A 13,917-nucleotide genomic window follows, 5' to 3' on the forward strand; every position below is an offset into this window, starting at 1 on the left:
TCCCCGGCCTGAGTCGGGCGGTGGGGATATGTAGCAGTGGGGGCGTGGTCAAGCATCTCTCCGGAGAGAGAGAAGCGGTAAGGGTGCTTACACTTGAGCTAAATTATGTCTAACACCTGTCTCTAATTTCAGTGAGCACGGGGAGAGCAGCATAAAAGAGCTACACCGCCAGTAGACGGGAGAGAGATTGGCACAAGGAAGGCCACGGCGTCATATGTTGTTATGCAGATAATGTAATGAAGTGGGACTATCTAAATAACTATTTGTTTGTGAAACTGTGGAGTGTGTGGAACTGTAGACGACAGGGTGCTCAATTAAACGCCTACCTGAACCAGGAAACCTTGCTTCTTGCCTCCTCCTTTCACTGAGAAGTGTGACAGTCCGCTTTCTCAATGCGCCCATCTCCCAAGGGGGGCTTTTTGGCAACACCGTCGAGGATTTCGCCCATCAGTTCTTGACTCATCCACCTCCAGGCCTCTGAAGTCCCACGCCCCATCTGCTTCTCTCCACAACCATTCCCCTGTGGTGCCGGCCCCGGCTCCTGTACTATCGAAGTCAATACGCTGGCTTCAGAGAAAGAGATCCTCCCGGGGGAAGTCGGCTCCACCTGCCTGTCAGCCGGCCCCCAAGAACCCCAGACGGCTTCGAGGTGGTCCTGATACAGGCAGCCCAGGTATGAGGCAAATACTTCTGACCAGTCTGGCCCGGGTGATCTCTCCAGCCCCACCATCGCTCTTGGGTCAGTGCGTGGTGAGTATTCCATCGCCGAGTGCCCTCTGGGCCTCTGCACCCACCCACAATAAAAGAGAAGTTTCCTCATTCCCTGGACCAGCGTACTCATGACAGCCAGCTGCTGGAAGTCTTTCCGGTCAATCAGGCGAACACAAGTACCTCCCGTTCCCTCGTTCTCCATCGAGAGACAGCTGCGAACAGGTAAAAGTGCCACCGTTGCGGGTTTGAGGAGCAGCACGTTTCACCTGGGCTGTCTTCCAGGTTGGGAGCCTGCTCTGCCTTGCCGTGAACCACCCTGCCCGGGCACGGTAAGTCCAGTCGTCCCCTTGGTGCTGCTGTCGTGGAGGCTGGAGGCCTGGATAGCACTCTCCAACCCCTCGCGGTGGGTCATCAGGATGATTCGCCTCGGTTACGCAATCCAGTTCGCCAGACGAGCGCCCAGGTTCAGTAGTATCCACTCCACTACGGTGCGGGGCGAGGGTGCCTCCGTCCTCTTGCTCACTTGTGAGATCTATTGTGTGCACACAGGGACCTTGTGCTTCAGCACCTCGACCAACTCGGGGTTCAGGTCAACTGGGAGAAGATCAAGCTCTCCCCTGTGCATAGCATCTCTTTTCTCGCTATGGAGTTGGACTCAGTCACTCTCAAGGCATGTCTTATGACTGAACGTGCTCAGTCAGTGCTGACCTGCCTGAAGACCTTCAGGCAGAAGGTAGCGGTGCCAGTGAAACAATTTAAGAGGCTCCTGGGGCATATGGCATCCTCGGCGGCAGTTCTTCCCCTCGGGTTGATGCATATGAGACCGCTTCAGCACTGGCTACAGACTCGAGTCCCTAGGTGGGCATAGCGCCACGGCACCTGGCATGTGACCATCACACCACAGTGCCGTCAGACTTTCAGCCCTTGGTCGGACCTGGAATTTCTACAAGCAGTTGTTCCCCTAGAGCAGGTCTCAAGGCACGTCGTGGTCACGATAGACGCCTCGAACTCTGGCTGGGGTGCCGTGTGCAATGGGCAGGCAGTGTCGGGGCTCTAGACAATGCCCTGACTCCAATGGCACATCAACTACTTAGAGTTGCTGGCGGTATTGCTGGCCCCGAGGAGGCTTCAGCCATTGATTCAGGGCAAGCATGTGTTGGTCAGTACCGACAAGTGTACATAAACCGCCAAGGCGGCGTAAACTCGCATCACATGTCGCATGTTGCAACTTGCCCGATGCCTCCTCCTTTGGAGACAGCAGATGTTAAAGTCTCTGCGAGCCACTCACCTTCCGGGCGTCCTCAACCATGCAGCGGACGTGCTCTCATGGCAGGTAATGCTCCGCGGGGAGTGGATACTCCACCCCCACGTAGTCCAGCTGATTTCGGAGAGATTCAGGGAGGCACTGGTGTTCTTACCGTGGGGAAGACCCACAGGGATGCACCGTCGGGTCTGTGCTGTCTTTCCTTCAGGAAGGGCTTGAGAGATGGCTGTCTACCTCTACCCTGAAAGTGTACGTGGCTGCCATAGCAGCATACCACGATACACCGAACGGGAGACCTGCACGACAGCGCGACCTGATCAACAGGTTCCTCAAGGGCACGAGGAGGTTGAATCCTCCTAGACTGCATCTGATTCCCTCTTGTAATCTCTCTGTAGTCCAACCTACCCTACAGAGAGCCCCCTTTGAGCCCCTGGAGCAGGCAAATCTCAGCACTTTGTCTCAGAAGACTGCCCTCCTGGTGACGCTCACTACCATCAAAAGGGTGGGGGACCTGCAGGCGCTCTCTGTCACCAGTGAATGCCTGGAGTTCGGGCCGGGACACTCTCACGTGATCTTGATTGGTTACGTGCCCAAAGTTCCCACCACTCCCTTTTGGGACCAAGTGGTGAACCTGCAAGTGCTCCCCTCAGGGGAGGAAGACCCAGCCTTGTCATTGCTGTGTCCAGTTCGTGCCCTGCGCACCTATCTGGACCGCATGCAGAGCTTTAGACACTCGGAGCATCTCTTTGTCTGTTTTGGAGGGCAACAGATGGGGAAAGCTGTCTACAAGCAGAGGTTGGCCCATTGGATTGTGGATGCCATTTCTCTCGCAGACCAGTCTCAGGACTTGCCGTGCCCCTTGGGAGTCTGGGCGCACTCCACTAGAGGTGTTGCGTCCTCCTGGGCACTGGCAAGGGGGGCCTCTATAGCAGACATATGCAGAGCTGAGGGTTGGGCTACACCCAATACCTTTGCAAGGTTTTACAAACTATGCATAGAGCCGGTTTCGACCCGAGTGCCACATGGTAACAGCAGGTAGGCCGGGCGGCTGGTTGGGTGAACCGCTTGCATTGCGCCTATCCCCTTTTTCAAAGGTGATAATGTGCGCCTTTTGTCCACAACAGTTCCCCGTATCTGGAGAACCCCGGACTCCTCTTTAATTCATAAGCACTGTTCGGTGACGAAATCGGCGGAGGAGTTACAGCACCAGGCCCAGTACTCGTGGTATGCCCCTTTTCAGGTGAGCCTGTGTGCTCGGGCTCAGTGCTCCATACATGGTGATTCCCCTTGGCAATCCCGTATGATGAGTTTCCACTGTTCGGTTTCCCCGTAGGTGAACCCTGTGTTTCCCCTTGCCAGAGCTTTCTCTGCCTCGGCCACTGTTGCTGCGTACCCTCTCTGTTGATAGGGTCCTCCAGTGGTATCATTCCATATGTGAACTTCCCCGTTGGCAAGTCCATGTGAGGTATTCTCCAAATGTTAACCTCCAGAGCTATTCTAGAAAGTGCTCAGTGGGAAAATGCTTCAAAGCAAATCAGGAAAGTCTCCGCTGGTCTTCCTTAGGTTAGTGCCTTCTTCCCCCTTAAGGGGACTAGGGAGACTCGCTGGAAGGTCACGACGTGGTTGAGTGCTCACTGCGAGGCACGCAGAAGCTTGCCCGTGTCCACTCTTCCGCACCTCGTGACACAGTTCAGCGCCTGCACCGTTTCCTATAGGAACCCCTAGTGTCACTACATCGACACAACTTCGAGTAAGTGACAGACAGGGAACATCTTAGTTACTGATGTAACCTCTGTTCCCTGATGGAGGGAACGAAACGTTGTGTCCCTCCTGCCGCTGGGCTGAACCAGCCATTGACATGGCCGGGACTCTCTATCAGCTCCTCAGAATAAATCTGAATGAGTGGTGCACGCCATCACCTTTTATACCCGTATGTCTGGAGCGGAGAGTGGCATGCAAATTCTACTCGCCAATTCTCATTGGCCTTTTCTATTTTAAGCAAAGGTGATTGGGGCTCTCAAGATCGAACCCCTAGTGTCACTACACAGACACAACGTCTTGTTCCCTCCATTAGGGAACAAAGGTTACATCAGAAACCAAGACGATAAATTAATAAAAATGAATTGATAAATTGATAAAAATTAATTATTATAATTATAATTAATTATTATTATAATTATTACAAATTATTAAAATTATTATAATTATTAATTATATAATTTACTTATTGAGGTGTTTAAACAATTGTCTATGAATAACAGTACTCACTTGTAGGAGCTGATGTTTGAGACTCAGTTGAAGAAGTGGTTGTAGTTGCTGTGGATTCTGAGACATTTTGAGCTATAATGATGTACAATCAGAAACATGCATTGGGCAGTATCTACTGACATGCTTACAAGATTTTATTTAGCATTCAATGAAATTCTGTTTAACAATTATTAGAACAATGAACCACATTTACAATAAACTGAATAAAATACAGATATAATTTACTTATTGAGGTGTTTACAAAATTGTCAGTGAATAGCAATACTCACTTGTAGGAGTTGATGTTTGAGACTTAGTTGAAGAAGTGATTGTAGTGACAGTGGATTCTGAGACATTTTTAGCTATAAATATATACAATCACACACATGCATTAGGCAGTATATGCCGACATGCTTACAAGATTTTGTTTAGCATTCAATGAAATTCGGTTTAAAAACTATAAGAACAATGAACCACATTTACAATAAACTGAATAAAATACAGATATAATTTACTTATTGAAGTGTTTACACAATTGTCCGTGAATAACAATACTCACTTGTAGGAGCAGTTGATGTTTGAGACCCAGTTGAAGAAGTGATTGTAGTTACAGTGGATTCTGAGGCGTTTTTAGCTATAATGATATACAATCACAAACATGCATTAGGCAGTATCTGCAGACATGCTTACAAGATTTTGCTTAGCAATGAATGAAATTCTGTTGAACAACTGTTAGAACAATGAATCAAATTTGCAATAAACTGAATAAAATACAGATATAATTTACTTATTGAGGTTTTTTCACGATTGTCTATGAAAAACAATACTCACTTGTAGGAGGAGATGATGTTTGAGACCCAGTTGAAGAAGTGATTGTAGTTACAGTGGATTCTGAGATATTTTTAGCTATAATGATACACAATCACACACACATGCATTGGGCACTATCTACTGACATGCTTACAAGATTTTGTTTAGCATTCAATGAAATTCTGTTTAAAAACTATTAGAACAATGAACCACATTTACAATAAACTGAATAAAATACAGATATAATTTACTTACTGAAGTGTTTACACAATTGTCTGTGAATAACAATACTCACTTGTAGGAGCAGTTGATGTGTGAGACCCAGTTGAAGAAGTGATTGTAGTTACAGTGGATTCTGAGACATTTTTAGCTATAATGATATACAATCACACATATGCATTAGGCAGTATCTGCCGACATGATTACAAGATTTTGCTTAGCAATGAATGAAATTCTATTTAACAACTATTAGAACAATGAATCAAATTTGCAATAAACTGAATAAAATACAGATATAATTTTACTTATTGAGGTGTTTACACAATTGTCATGATTAACAATACTCACTTGTAGGAGTTGATGTTTGAGACCCAGTTGAAGCAATTATTGTAGTGACAGTGGATTCCGAGACATTTTGAGCTATAATGATATACAATCACACATATGCATTAGGCAGTATCTGCCGACTTGATTAGAAGATTTTGCTTAGCATTCTATGAAATTCTGTTTAACAACTGTTAGAACAATGAACCACATTTACAATAAACTGAATAAAATACAGATATAATTTACTTATTGAGCTTTTTACACAATTGTCTGTGAATAACAATACTCACTTGTAGGAGGAGTTGATGTTTGAGACCCAGTTGAAGAAGTGATTGTAATGACAGTGGACTCTGAGACATTTTGAGCTATAATGATATACAATCACACATATGCATTAGGCAGTATCTGCCGAAATGATTAGAAGATTTTGTTTAGCATTCTATGAAATTCTGTTTAACAACTGTTACAACAATGAACCACATTTACAATAAACTGAATAAAATACAGATATCATTTACTTATTGAGGTGTTTACACAATTGTCTATGAATAACAATACTCACTTGTTGGAGTTAACGTTTGAGACTCAGTTGAAGAAGTGATTGTAGTTACGATTGGTTTGTAGTTTATTAAAGGGAATTTGTGCAGAGGAGGCGGAGCCGGGGCCGTCCTCGACAGCTCCACATCATAATGACAAGAGGGGGGAGAGGCTACAGCCCCTCCCCTTCTCAGGGAATTCCCTGAGGGGGATTTCCCTTTGGAGCAGTCGCGAGACCAAACCCTCAAACACGCCTTCGACCAAGTGAGAGTCATCGATGGTCAACGACTCCAGCCGGGCATCGCCCTTTCATTCCCCTATTTTGCGATTATAAATGAGCGGTTGTATAGAGTGACACAGGACGCTCAGACTAAAGAGGATACAACCCAACTTTTGATGCCATGGAGCCGTCAGGAAATGGTATTCCAGGAGGCTCATTATAATCCCATGGCGGGTCACTTAGGAGAAAGGAAAACTTTGAACCGTCTAATAGCCCGTTTCTGTTGGCCGGGAATTGGCGGCAATGTCCGAAGGTGGTGTGCGGCACGCCGCGAATGCCAGCTGGTTAACCCACCGGCCACCCAAAAAGCGCCATTACGCCCTCTTCCGTTGATCAAGGTCCCCTTTGAGAGAATTGGAATGGACCTCGTGCCATTAGAATGGTCAGCACGTGGACATCGCTTTGTATTGGTCCTCGTGGACTATGCAACGTGATATCCGGAAGCAGTGCCTCTTCGCAACATCTCAGCACGCAGTGATGCAGAGGCACTCTTCAAAATAATCTCCCAGGTGGGGATTCCGAAAGAAATCCTCACCGATCAGGGCACAACGTTTATGTCATGGACACTACGCGAGCTGTACGAATTGTTGAGTATTAAATCAATTCGCACCAGCGTGTACCATCCTAAAACGGACAGCCTGGTGGAATGATTTAACAAAACCCTCAAAAACATGATTTGTAAGTTCGTGCACGACGAAATTGGGATAAATGGCTCGACCCCCTGTTATTTGCAGTACGAGAGGTCCCGCAAGCCTCCACTGGCTTCTGCCCATTCGAGCTGCTGCATGGGCGACGCCCACGCGGTGTGCTTGATGTATTGTGAGAGGCCTGGGAGGAGGGACCTTCAAATAGTAAGAATGAAATTCAATACGTTCTTGATATTAGAGCAAAACTCCACACTTTGGGACAACTAACACAGGAGAATTGCTCCAAGCCCAAGAACGACAGCGCCGACTGTATGACAGGGGAACTCAGCTAAGGGAATTTGCACCGGGAGATGCAAAGTGCTTGTATTACTTCCCACACCGAGCTCTAAATTACTCGCCAAGTGGCAAGGACCCTTTGAGGTCATGTAACGAGTGCGAGATCTCGATTAAGAAGTTAGACGAACCGATAGAGGGGGCACACGTCAAATATACCACCTCAACCTCCTGAAATTGTGGAGGGAGGTGGTCCCTGTGACGCTGGCTACGGTAGTGAGTTCAAAGCATAAACAGTTCACCCCGGTCACTTGCGGAGACCATCTCTCACCGAGTCAACTCGCGGAGGTTGCCAGGTTGCAACAGGAGTTTGCGGGATGTAAAAACCTCATCCACCACCACATTGAGACCGAGCCGGGGGTCATCGTACGTAGCCACCCCTACCGATTACCCGAACACAAGAAGAAAATTGTTCGGGAAGAATTGGATGCAATGCTCGATATGGGGGTAATAGAAGAATCCCACAGTGATTGGTCCAGCCCAGTTGTTCTAGTGCCTAAGAGCGACGGGTCTGTACGGTTCTGTGTGGATTATAGAAAAGTCAACGCGGTGTCTAAATTTGATGCGTATCCAATGCCTCGCGTTGATGAGTTGCTCGATCGGTTGGGCACTGCTCGATTTTATTCGACATTGGATTTGACGAAGGGTTATTGGTAGATCCCCTTGACACCAATTTCCCGGAAAAAGACTGCCTTCTCCACACCGTTTGGATTACACCAGTTTGTGACACTTCCGTTCGGTTTGTTTGGGGCCCCGGCTATGTTTCAACGTCTCATGGACCGAATCCTCAGACCGCATTCAGCTTACGCCGCTGCCTATTTAGATGACATCATCATTTACAGCAACGATTGGCAGCGGCACATGCAACATCTGAGGGCGGTTCTGAGATCGCTGCGCCGAGCAGGACTCAGAGCAAACCCATAGAAGCGCGCGATTGGGCGGGTGGAGGTACGGTATCTGGGGTTCCACTTCGGCCACGGGCAGGTGCGTCCCCAAATTGACAAGACAGCAGCGATTGCGACCTGCCCGAGGCCCAAGACCAAAAAGGGGGTGAGACAGTTCCTGGGGCTGGATGGCTATTATAGAAGGTCCGTGCCTAATTATTCGGACGTCACCAGCCCGCTGACTGATCTCACTAAAAGGGAGCTCCAGACCCGGTCCAGTGGACGGAGCAGTGTCAGCGGGCATTCACGCAAGTTAAAGCCGCACTTTGTGAGGGGCCGCTTTTACATTCACCTGACTCCTCTCTCCCTTTTGTTTTACAGACAGATGCTACAGACAGGGGGCAAGGGGCCGTACTCTCACAGGTGGAGGAGGGGGAGGAGCACCGTGGAAAAGGAGTGTCTCGCCATCAAGTGGGCCATCCTCACTCTCCGATATTACACGCAGATCGCCCGTTGGTATCTGGCTCTTCAGCCGTTTAAGTTCAAGGTGGTCCACAGATCGGGAGCGCAGATGGCTGTCGCTGAATTCCTTTCCAGGAATGGGGGGGGAGTGGTAGGCAGGCCGGATGCCTCCCCGGCCTGAGTCGGGCGGTGGGGATATGTAGCAGTGGGGGCGTGGTCAAGCATCTCTCCGGAGAGAGAGAAAGCGGTAAGGGTGCTTACACTTGAGCTAAATTATGTCTAACACCTGTCTCTAATTTCAGTGAGCACGGGGAGAGCAGCATAAAAGAGCTACACCGCCAGTAGACGGGAGAGAGATTGGCACAAGGAAGGCCACGGCGTCATATGTTGTTATGCAGATAATGTAATGAAGTGGGACTATCTAAATAACTATTTGTTTGTGAAACTGTGGAGTGTGTGGAACTGTAGACGACAGGGTGCTCAATTAAACGCCTACCTGAACCAGGAAACCTTGCTTCTTGCCTCCTCCTTTCACTGAGAAGTGTGACAGTCCGCTTTCTCAATGCGCCCATCTCCCAAGGGGGGCTTTTTGGCAACACCGTCGAGAATTTCGCCCATCAGTTCTTGACTCATCCACCTCCAGGCCTCTGAAGTCCCACGCCCCATCTGCTTCTCTCCACAACCATTCCCCTGTGGTGCCGGCCCCGGCTCCTGTACTATCGAAGTCAATACGCTGGCCTCAGAGAAAGAGATCCTCCCGGGGGAAGTCGGCTCCACCTGCCTGTCAGCCGGCCCCCAAGAACCCCAGACGGCTTCGAGGTGGTCCTGATACAGGCAGCCCAGGTATGAGGCAAATACTTCTGACCAGTCTGGCCCGGGTGATCTCTCCAGCCCCACCATCGCTCTTGGGTCAGTGTGTGGTGAGTATTCCATTGCCGAGTGCCCTCTGGGCCTCTGCACCCACCCACAATAAAAGAGAAGTTTCCTCATTCCCTGGACCAGCGTACTCATGACAGCCAGCTGCTGGAAGTCTTTCCGGTCAATCAGGCGAACACAAGTACCTCCCGTTCCCTCGTTCTCCATCGAGAGACAGCTGCGAACAGGTAAAAGTGCCACCGTTGCGGGTTTGAGGAGCAGCACGTTTCACCTGGGCTGTCTTCCAGGTTGGGAGCCTGCTCTGCCTTGCCGTGAACCACCCTGCCCGGGCACGGTAAGTCCAGTCGTCCCCTTGGTGCTGCTGTCGTGGAGGCTGGAGGCCTGGATAGCACTCTCCAACCCCTCGCGGTGGGTCATCAGGATGATTCGCCTCGGTTACGCAATCCAGTTCGCCAGACGAGCGCCCAGGTTCAGTAGTATCCACTCCACTACGGTGCGGGGCGAGGGTGCCTCCGTCCTCTTGCTCACTTGCGAGATCTATTGTGTGCACACAGGGACCTTGTGCTTCAGCACCTCGACCAACTCGGGGTTCAGGTCAACTGGGAGAAGATCAAGCTCTCCCCTGTGCATAGCATCTCTTTTCTCGCTATGGAGTTGGACTCAGTCACTCTCAAGGCATGTCTTATGACTGAACGTGCTCAGTCAGTGCTGACCTGCCTGAAGACCTTCAGGCAGAAGGTAGCGGTGCCAGTGAAACAATTTAAGAGGCTCCTGGGGCATATGGCATCCTCGGCGGCAGTTCTTCCCCTCGGGTTGATGCATATGAGACCGCTTCAGCACTGGCTACAGACTCGAGTCCCTAGGTGGGCATAGCGCCACGGCACCTGGCATGTGACCATCACACCACAGTGCCGTCAGACTTTCAGCCCTTGGTCGGACCTGGAATTTCTACAAGCAGTTGTTCCCCTAGAGCAGGTCTCAAGGCACGTCGTGGTCATGATAGACGCCTCGAACTCTGGCTGGGGTGCCGTGTGCAATGGGCAGGCAGTGTCGGGGCTCTAGACAATGCCCTGACTCCAATGGCACATCAACTACTTAGAGTTGCTGGCGGTATTGCTGGCCCCGAGGAGGCTTCAGCCATTGATTCAGGGCAAGCATGTGTTGGTCAGTACCGACAAGTGTACATAAACCGCCAAGGCGGCGTAAACTCGCATTGCATGTTGCAACTTGCCCGATGCCTCCTCCTTTGGAGACAGCAGATGTTAAAGTCTCTGCGAGCCACTCACCTTCCGGGCGTCCTCAACCATGCAGCGGACGTGCTCTCACGGCAGGTAATGCTCCACGAGGAGTGGATACTCCACCCCCACGTAGTCCAGCTGATTTCGGAGAGATTCAGGGAGACACTGGTGTTCTTACCGTGGGGAAGACCCACAGGGATGCACCGTCGGGTCTGTGCTGTCTTTCCTTCAGGAAGGGCTTGAGAGATGGCTGTCTACCTCTACCCTGAAAGTGTACGTGGCTGCCATAGCAGCATACCACGATACACCGAACGGGAGACCTGCACGACAGCGCGACCTGATCAACAGGTTCCTCAAGGGCACGAGGAGGTTGAATCCTCCTAGACTGCATCTGATTCCCTCTTGTAATCTCTCTGTAGTCCAACCTACCCTACAGAGAGCCCCCTTTGAGCCCCTGGAGCAGGCAAATCTCAGCACTTTGTCTCAGAAGACTGCCCTCCTGGTGACGCTCACTACCATCAAAAGGGTGGGGGACCTGCAGGCGCTCTCTGTCACCAGTGAATGCCTGGAGTTCGGGCCGGGACACTCTCACGTGATCTTGATTGGTTACGTGCCCAAAGTTCCCACCACTCCCTTTTGGGACCAAGTGGTGAACCTGCAAGTGCTCCCCTCAGGGGAGGAAGACCCAGCCTTGTCATTGCTGTGTCCAGTTCGTGCCCTGCGCACCTATCTGGACCGCATGCAGAGCTTTAGACACTCGGAGCAGCTCTTTGTCTGTTTTGGAGGGCAACAGATGGGGAAAGCTGTCTACAAGCAGAGGTTGGCCCATTGGATTGTGGATGCCATTTCTCTCGCAGACCAGTCTCAGGACTTGCCGTGCCCCTTGGGAGTCTGGGCGCACTCCACTAGAGGTGTTGCGTCCTCCTGGGCACTGGCAAGGGGGGCCTCTATAGCAGACATATGCAGAGCTGAGGGTTGGGCTACACCCAATACCTTTGCAAGGTTTTACAAACTATGCATAGAGCCGGTTTCGACCCGAGTGCCACATGGTAACAGCAGGTAGGCCGGGCGGCTGGTTGGGTGAACCGCTTGCATTGCGCCTATCCCCTTTTTCAAAGGTGATAATGTGCGCCTTTTGTCCACAACAGTTCCCCGTATCTGGAGAACCCCGGACTCCTCTTTAATTCATAAGCATTGTTCGGTGACGAAATCGGCGGAGGAGTTACAGCACCAGGCCCAGTACTCGTGGTATGCCCCTTTTCAGGTGAGCCTGTGTGCTCGGGCTCAGTGCTCCATACATGGTGATTCCCCTTGGCAATCCCGTATGATGAGTTTCCACTGTTCGGTTTCCCCGTAGGTGAACCCTGTGTTTCCCCTTGCCAGAGCTTTCTCTGCCTCGGCCACTGTTGCTGCGTACCCTCTCTGTTGATAGGGTCCTCCAGTGGTATCATTCCATATGTAAACTTCCCCGTTGGCAAGTCCATGTGAGGTATTCTCCAAATGTTAACCTCCTTCCGGTAGGATGTGGTCTCTGTAGTGCCCTCTCTCCTGGAGAGGGAAGAGCACTTACCAGAGCTATTCTAGAAAGTGCTCAGTGGGAAAATGCTTCAAAGCAAATCAGGAAAGTCTCCGCTGGTCTTCCTTAGGTTAGTGCCTTCTTCCCCCTTAAGGGGACTAGGGAGACTCGCTGGAAGGTCACGACGTGGTTGAGTGCTCACTGCGAGGCACGCAGAAGCTTGCCCGTGTCCACTCTTCCGCACCTCGTGACACAGTTCAGCGCCTGCACCGTTTCCTATAGGAACCCCTAGTGTCACTACATCGACACAACTTCGAGTAAGTGACAGACAGGGAACATCTTAGTTACTGATGTAACCTCTGTTCCCTGATGGAGGGAACGAAACGTTGTGTCCCTCCTGCCGCTGGGCTGAACCGGCCATTGACATGGCCGGGACTCTCTATCAGCTCCTCAGAATAAATCTGAATGAGTGGTGCACGCCATCTCCTTTTATACCCGTATGTCTGGAGCGGAGAGTGGCATGCAAATTCTACTCGCCAATTCTCATTGGCCTTTTCTATTTTAAGCAAAGGTGATTGGGGCTCTCAAGATCGAACCCCTAGTGTCACTACACAGACACAACGTCTTGTTCCCTCCATTAGGGAACAAAGGTTACATCAGAAACCAAGACGATAAATTAATAAAAATGAATTGATAAATTGATAAAAATTAATTATTATAATTATAATTAATTATTATTATAATTATTATAAATTATTAAAATTATTATAATTATTAATTATATAATTTACTTATTGAGGTGTTTAAACAATTGTCTATGAATAACAGTACTCACTTGTAGGAGCTGATGTTTGAGACTCAGTTGAAGAAGTGGTTGTAGTTGCTGTGGATTCTGAGACATTTTGAGCTATAATGATGTACAATCACAAACATGCATTGGGCAGTATCTACTGACATGCTTACAAGATTTTATTTAGCATTCAATGAAATTCTGTTTAACAATTATTAGAACAATGAACCACATTTACAATAAACTGAATAAAATACAGATATAATTTACTTATTGAGGTGTTTACAAAATTGTCAGTGAATAGCAATACTCACTTGTAGGAGTTGATGTTTGAGACTTAGTTGAAGAAGTGATTGTAGTGACAGTGGATTCTGAGACATTTTTAGCTATAAATATATACAATCACACACATGCATTAGGCAGTATATGCCGACATGCTTACAAGATTTTGTTTAGCATTCAATGAAATTCGGTTTAAAAACTATTAGAACAATGAACCACATTTACAATAAACTGAATAAAATACAGATATAATTTACTTATTGAAGTGTTTACACAATTGTCCGTGAATAACAATACTCACTTGTAGGAGCAGTTGATGTTTGAGACCCAGTTGAAGAAGTGATTGTAGTTACAGTGGATTCTGAGGCGTTTTTAGCTATAATGATATACAATCACAAACATGCATTAGGCAGTATCTGCAGACATGCTTACAAGATTTTGCTTAGCAATGAATGAAATTCTGTTGAACAACTATTAGAACAATGAATCAAATT

The 13,917-nt window shown here is 48.8% G+C and overlaps 1 protein-coding gene across 1 annotated transcript in view; it reads right to left on the minus strand.

Annotated features, from left to right (window-relative positions):
* ptprjb.1 (protein tyrosine phosphatase receptor type Jb, tandem duplicate 1) overlaps positions 1-13,917 on the minus strand; it is a 115,346-nt gene that overhangs the window by 57,317 nt on the left and 44,112 nt on the right. The window contains exons 33-42 of the mRNA XM_051690184.1: positions 13,725-13,799; positions 13,456-13,527; positions 13,187-13,258; positions 5,869-5,943; positions 5,600-5,671; positions 5,328-5,402; positions 5,054-5,128; positions 4,782-4,856; positions 4,513-4,584; positions 4,244-4,315 (exon numbers count right to left, since the gene is read on the minus strand). Coding sequence (XP_051546144.1) covers positions 4,244-4,315; positions 4,513-4,584; positions 4,782-4,856; positions 5,054-5,128; positions 5,328-5,402; positions 5,600-5,671; positions 5,869-5,943; positions 13,187-13,258; positions 13,456-13,527; positions 13,725-13,799 — 735 coding nt within the window. The remainder of the gene's footprint in view (positions 1-4,243; positions 4,316-4,512; positions 4,585-4,781; positions 4,857-5,053; positions 5,129-5,327; positions 5,403-5,599; positions 5,672-5,868; positions 5,944-13,186; positions 13,259-13,455; positions 13,528-13,724; positions 13,800-13,917) is intronic.

Source organism: Myxocyprinus asiaticus, chromosome 46 (genome assembly GCF_019703515.2).
Source record: "Myxocyprinus asiaticus isolate MX2 ecotype Aquarium Trade chromosome 46, UBuf_Myxa_2, whole genome shotgun sequence".
In the NCBI taxonomy this organism is placed as follows: domain Eukaryota; kingdom Metazoa; phylum Chordata; class Actinopteri; order Cypriniformes; family Catostomidae; genus Myxocyprinus; species Myxocyprinus asiaticus.